We start from the raw sequence: 6,817 nt of genomic DNA, 5'->3' as shown, positions 1-6,817 counted from the left end.
CCTCTGCCCTTTGCTTCCACTGAGCCCAGCAGAACATTAGACCTGCACTCCCAGAGTACATTCAAAGCTTCAGGCACAGACTGAAATATTCCTCAGCTCTTAACCAAATGGAGGTAGTCTAACTGTGAATAAAATGAAATTACTTTTATTTGCTCACCTTTTGAAAACATTTTAAGAGATACACCAGTGAGTTCCTGCCCTTTATCTGCATATCAATTATTCATTCTTTTCATTAACGAAAGCCAAGCCATGCTATGCCCATGAGGATGAAAGAAATCTGTCCTGCTCTCTTTCTCTCTGCCCCTCATACATTTTTATTTCAGATTACTTTCAATCCATATATATTTGAAATAGGAAAATGTGCGGGTTTTATTAGCAATAAAACTTTAGGGGATTTTCCCCCCTACTGATTTTTCATAGATTTATGGATCCATAATCATTCACGTCACAGCCTAAGGGAAACGAGGCTTGAACAGGATAATAGCCCTTAAATCCCCTCCTCTAAGCGCTCAGATCTTTGCTGTCAGCAAGATTAAAACGGTCAACAGCAGTCTTCATGTGTCTATATCCCATACAGAGCTTTCACAACAACTGGAGTGGTGGCTGGCAGGGAGAAATATGCAGAACCACTGCTGTGCATAATACTTCTGAGATAAAGAGAGAGGAAAACCAGTTTGCCAGCTTTTGCAGTGTTGAGAAGGACTGGTGTTAACTGCTTGATCGGGTGAATTCAAAGAGGGGAGAAGAGTAAGGAATAATATTATGTTGCAGTTTAACAGTCAGCAAGAGTTTCTTTTCCTAAAACATAAAGGCAGAGAGATGGAAGCACCAAACATCCTCCTGCAGCCTAGCAAGGGGAAGGAAAAGGAAGTCGCTTATGTAGACAAGCAGAGTGGTCCTTCCGCCACCGCTCCCTTGAACACCCAGCCCCTACCAGGACCTGAGGGGAATTACAACTATTATGTGGATGATGAAGATGAGGAAGATGAAGAGAAAGAACAAGGAAAATGGGAACATGAAGATGCATTTAAGGGAGAAAGCACGGCCTCATCATTTATTCCTTGTTCCCCTGCTCTTTCCTCTAGATCCCCAGCCACATCATCTGCTCCATCCGTGCTGAACATCAATGTTGGTGGCCAAAGTTACCGCCTCACCTACCAGGCAGTGGCCATCTACCCCAAGACCCGCCTGGGCCGCCTGGCTACCTCCACTGACCGTCGTTGCCAGCTGGGCCTGTGCGATGACTACGCTGCCCAGGTTGACGAGTATTTCTTTGACCGGGACCCAGCTGTCTTCCAGCTGGTGTACAATTTCTATGCCTCGGGGGTGCTGCGGGTGAGGGACGAGCTGTGCCCCCGCAGCTTCCTGGAGGAGCTGAGCTACTGGGGTGTGCGTCTCAAATACACACCCCGCTGCTGCCGCATCTGCTTCGAGGAGCGCCGGGACGAGCTGAGTGAGCAGCTGAAGGTCCAGCGGGAGCTGCGCTCCCAGGCAGAGGCTGAGGAGAATGAGCAGCTCTTCCGCCACATGCGCTACTACGGTCCCCAGCGCTGGCGCCTCTGGAACCTCATGGAGAAGCCCTTCTCCTCTGTCACTGCCAAAGTGATGGCAGTAGCCTCCAGCTTCTTCGTGCTCATCTCCGTGGTGGCCCTGGCACTCAACACAGTAGAGGAGATGCAGCAGGTAGACTGGAAGAGTGGGGATAGCCGGCCTGTCTTGGAGCATGTGGAGACCTTGTGCATTGCATTCTTCACATTGGAGTACCTGCTGCGCTTGGTCTCTACCCCAGACCTGCGCCGCTTTGCCAGCAGTGCCCTCAATGCAGTAGACCTCATTGCCATCCTGCCCCTCTATCTGCAGCTGCTGCTTGAATGCTTTACTGATGATGACCAGCCCCGGGGTCGGGGCTCCCAACACGAGCATGATATCGAGAAGGTGGGACGGGTGAGCAAGGTAGGACAAGTGCTCCGCATCATGCGCCTCATGCGCATCTTCCGCATCCTCAAGCTGGCCCGCCACTCCACAGGGCTGCGTGCCTTTGGCTTTACCTTGCGCCAGTGCTACCAGCAGGTGGGCTGCCTTTTGCTCTTCATTGCTATGGGTATCTTTGCCTTCTCTGCCATGGTCTACACAGTGGAGCACGATGTCTCCAGTACCAACTTCACCAGCATTCCCCATGCTTGGTGGTGGGCTGCCGTAAGTAAACACATCTTACCTTGCTGGGTAGCCAGAGACCCTCCCTTCCCTCCCCTCCCCTTCCCCACTTCTCCCAGCTGGAGTTGCTGACAGTCTTGAAAACAACAGGCTCAGATCAGTGAACATCTGCTCTGAATTCTGAGCTTACAGGACATATGCATGTCTGCGTGCACACACACACACACACACACACACACACACTCTCTCTCTCATTCACCTCTCTGTAAGCTTAAATCAAGGCTTAATCAGGCAGGCAGTCTTAAAATACCCATATCTCCAAATGCAGACAGTATTTTCACTTTTAAAGAAGGAAGTAGACAAAGACAGGGAAAGAAAAGCGTTTCCCAATTTAGTGCCATTGTCAGTGTTGCCAAAACAATAGGGGAAAAATGCATGCATTCAACTATCTAGTTACAAGATTTTTGTTCTTATTCTATGTGTAGATCTTCTGCAACCCATAAAAATGCAAGATGATGAGACGTAGTTTATTAGCTACAGTCAGATCACCCACACTTTAAAAGTGAAAGCTGTCCCAGAACTCTGGCTTTTAAAAATCCATTAGGACCAACAGTGGTTTTACACAAGAGATTGTGTTCTGCTGTGCTGCAGAAGATGTCTCTATTTATAGCACCCTAGATAAAACTAGGGGGGAGCTAGACATTGTCAATGTTGAGAGAAGGCACAGGACCCACATCTTGGCCATCCATAACCCTAAGGCTTGTCCTAGACTATTGTCACATACATTCTGTTTTGCAGCAGCTGATGCCAGCCTGCACAATTTATTTTTGTGTGGGGCCCCAGGAGCAGTTCTGACCCCTGGGCATGGCTATGGGTATGGCTCTGTCCCATATGGGTATGTCTCTGTCCCTTTCCTGGAGAAAGAAGCTCATGCAAATAGACTGGATAGGAGTTAGAACATCTCATGCTGGTTGATCAGCACTGACACTGGATGCCCCAAGATGCGTATGAGGCCCACTAGACAGTAATCCCAGCGCATTCAAGATCACTTCTCCTGGCCAGCCATCCTGGAGCTCAAGGTCTGCACCTCTGGTTCAGCCACAAACAATGAGATGTGGTGGTTTACCACACATTTGCAGTGATTCAGCACATGGCAGAAAAAAAGCCTTAGAGACAAGCATAGATGCAAACATTTATATGTGCACATGCATATGTGTAACTGTGCTGATTATCCTTTAAGCTGGGCCATGGAAGGATGGAAAAACCAGTGAATAAAGGAAAGAAGGCGCTGTAATGTGACCTTAAAACATCATCTGTAAGTGATATACAAAGGCTATGAAAACACTGGTGATTCATACATTGCTAAAACACTTTGTCTTCTGAACATGCAGGTTATATGCAAAATCTTTGGGGCTCATTTTTGCAGACTGGTGATACCATAATAATTTAGATATTCCTAATAAACCTATATAGCTAGGTGAAAAAGGCCTATTTAGCTGAGCAAATGCCTTCAAAACAGGATCTGTATCATGCACATTGCAATTCCAAATAATAAAACACTTTTTAAAGCCTATTCGTTCTTTAGGACTGTAAATTAAAATATCTAAATCATTCAAATTTTATAAAAATCCAACAGCATTCACCAACTCACACCTGCAGGAGAAGAAGCATCCCTCCTAAACTGTTACAGGCAATGTATAAGACTATGCCAAAGGTACAGAACCTTATCACAGGATAACGTTTTTGTCCTGGCTGGTAGAGATAAACATCTTGCCTTCATCTCAGTATTTATTTTTGGAGATATTTATCCAGTATTATCATTCAAATCCAGTGGCTTAATTTCCATTGAACCAAAGCATTAATCCTTTTTATTCCACAGGAAGCACCAGGTGCATCCTAAAAATGTGCTCACCAGTGCTGTCTCATGTACCCTAATGTTTTTTCCATTTAAAATATCATTCTATTTACCATTTTAGAAGATGGCAAACTCTACACAGTGACCTTCTGAAGATTTATTTTAGTGTTAAAGCCACAAGGGCATTACAGTGAAAGCCCTACTGTCTGCCTCTTATTTTTGTCTGAATTTTAGGTTACTGTTTAGCAGATACACACAGTGTTGAGACACTGTGAAAAAAAAAAAAAAAAAAAATTCACTGGCTGAAAAAGATCCCTTGCACAGACTAGAAAGTGAGAGGTGACAGCAGCACATGCAAGTTTTACCTGCCAGGAATAAATAAGTTATATTTACTCAGTGTAAAACATATAAAACATCAAAATGTGTGCAGTGAAATTAAATAAATTAAGAGTTATCTTATACTGACTGTTTGAGAGTGCATTTTTCAAATGTAGCATCTCCATAATCAAACATGCATTAATTTTTGATCTGAATTTTACAATGGAGGTATTTCAGTACTTAGTGTAGCACTGGACCCATAAAACAGTTCCCTAATATATCCATCAGCTAGAAAGGGAAAATTATATTGGCTGAGAAGAAAAATGTAAAGGTATGTACACAGTGAGCTGGCAAAGTGTTCAGAATCATATAAAATAAATACACTAAACGCCATCACTCTCAAAAAAAACCCTCGAAGCAAATCCAACAATAAAAGCTGAAACATTTTTAACAACCCCTAAATCCTTCTTCTAAAGGAAATTCAGCAAAAATTACCCACCTGTGTACTTATTTAACACTATAAGTATACATATTGCAACCATACCCTGCAAGCAAAACCTTCCAGGCTGCATTTCCTTGTAGGTATGTAATCATTAAATGGGGTTTTATCTAGAAACTTTGAAGTCCTGGATCTTTTCTTCCTATAATGCAAATAGGAAAATTTACTTTGTAATTAATTGAAGGGTTTTGTGTGTTTTTCACTAGTTCCTAAAACATATACGAAAAACAAAGGTAAAACTCAAAATACAACCCACAGAATAAGTCCCAAATACCGGGTTTTATCAGCACAGTGGATTTAGAAACAGGACATCTGTTCCAAGTGACATGATGAGGGAGCAGGATTGCAGCTATCAGCGGATTTGCATGGAGCCACATCTATCCTCTCCCTACAGCCAAGCAAACTCACCTTCTGGTCAGCCTGGTGTGGAAATTGTCTGGGAATTCCCTCTGCAGAGCAAAAGTCTAGAAGTCCTCCAAAATGCTGTCAAACCATTGTCTGTCTTTACTTCATGAGAGGGTTTGGATTTTTTAAAATTAGGGATATTTTGCATAAGAAAGCTAATAGACACACGCGCGCGTGCACACACACACATACACACACACACACACACACAAAAAGCAGCACAGAATATTTTAGATTTACAATGCAAATTAAAAAAGAGCTAACTTTAACATTGTCCCTGATCAGTGAAAATATCTGTCTATGTACTTCTGCTCAACTAATAAGCTGCGTGTTGTTTTGCCTGTAGGTCAGCATCTCTACAGTGGGATATGGAGATATGTGTCCAGAAACACACCTTGGACGCCTGTTTGCTTTCCTCTGCATTGCTTTTGGAATAATCCTGAATGGCATGCCCATCTCCATTCTCTACAATAAATTCTCAGACTATTACAGCAAGCTGAAGGCCTATGAGTACACAGCTCTCAAGAAAGAAAGAGGGAAGGTTGACTTCACACGGAGAGCCATGAGGAAAATATCTGAGTGCTGTGGAGAAGGTGCATCCCACCCTTTGCCACAGCAATGACAGTTTGTGCTTTGGATATTGGGAGGCAACCAAGCAGCTGGAGGAGAAAGAGGAAAAACAAATCAGCCAAAAGATAAATGAAAAGGGCGAAAAGTAACAAAAGTAGATGGTGAGATCTGTTTTATAGGGAGTTGTTTTCAAAACCAAAAAGGCTCAGATTGAAACAATAGATTTTTTGAACTCTGATAGCCTGTGAGCAGCACTTGAGTGCTCATCAACTCTCTGAAATGAATTCCTTCAAATTAAACACTCTGAATAAGTCTCACATTAAGATCTAACCCCCTGCTACTGATTAGATTGACAATAAAGACCCACCATAACTGTACAAACAGAAAACAAATTGTTTGTCATTAAGGGTCAGCCACCTTACCTCTGTTCAAGGCAGTGTCAAAAATTAAACTAATAGAATACCCAATATATTGACTGCATCACTTAAATTGGTTTTGCATCAGCTTTCAATTAGAGGAAAATGGCCTAGAGCACTTACCTAAATATTAGCAGCAGCTATAATCCCTAAAATGTCAGCCTCTGTTTCCATTACCAGATAGCTATGCTTCATTCTTCTAATTTTATTGTTCAAATGAAGCCCTGCAAATGAGCCCTCCTATTTTCATGCCTAGTCAAGCAATGCACTGCTTTTAGCATTTCCTACCACCCCATCTTTATAATCATCTTTCAGTATGACAAGAACTAGTGAAGAATTCTGGAGTCTGAGTTGATAAATCTCATTGATCAAATCTGAAAACATTTCCAAACCCAATCCTTTTTAGGTATAGGATTAAGTGATAATTTATTTTGCAGTATGTAATGCATCTACTTATTGGATTGATAGAACAATAGATTTGTCAAGGAACATAAGTACTAAAGCAGTAATTTTAAAATAATCAAAGATAATATGTGGGTAGCAACTCTTAAAGACTATTCGTGCAAAGGATTTTATTGGCACTTCACTGTAACCAATTTT

The 6,817-nt window shown here is 42.6% G+C and overlaps 1 protein-coding gene across 1 annotated transcript; it reads left to right on the top strand.

The window, feature by feature from the left end:
• Positions 1 to 662: 662 nt before the first annotated feature.
• On the top strand, positions 663 to 6,346 carry KCNV2 (potassium voltage-gated channel modifier subfamily V member 2). Its single transcript, XM_059836499.1, has 2 exons — positions 663 to 2,196; positions 5,578 to 6,346. The coding sequence occupies exons 1-2, from the start codon at positions 763 to 765 to the stop codon at positions 5,851 to 5,853; spliced, it is 1,710 nt and encodes a 569-aa protein (XP_059692482.1). The 5' UTR covers positions 663 to 762; the 3' UTR covers positions 5,854 to 6,346.
• The last annotated feature ends 471 nt before the right edge of the window (positions 6,347 to 6,817 follow it).

The sequence above is a fragment of the Haemorhous mexicanus genome, chromosome Z (genome assembly GCF_027477595.1).
Source record: "Haemorhous mexicanus isolate bHaeMex1 chromosome Z, bHaeMex1.pri, whole genome shotgun sequence".
NCBI classification, from domain to species: Eukaryota; Metazoa; Chordata; class Aves; order Passeriformes; family Fringillidae; genus Haemorhous; species Haemorhous mexicanus.
Note: the sequence above shows the minus strand (reverse complement) of the source record. Positions and strands in the feature narration are given on the sequence as shown.

What these genes read in the sequence shown, in the direction of transcription:
- KCNV2 (XM_059836499.1), top strand. Translation starts at nt 763, where the DNA reads ATGTTGCAGTTTAACAGTCAGCAAGAGTTTCTTTTCCTAAAACATAAA. An exon ending in ATGCTTGGTGGTGGGCTGCC is followed by an intron (nt 2,197 to 5,577) that starts GTAAGTAAACAC and finishes TTTTGCCTGTAG; the next exon opens with GTCAGCATCTCTACAGTGGG.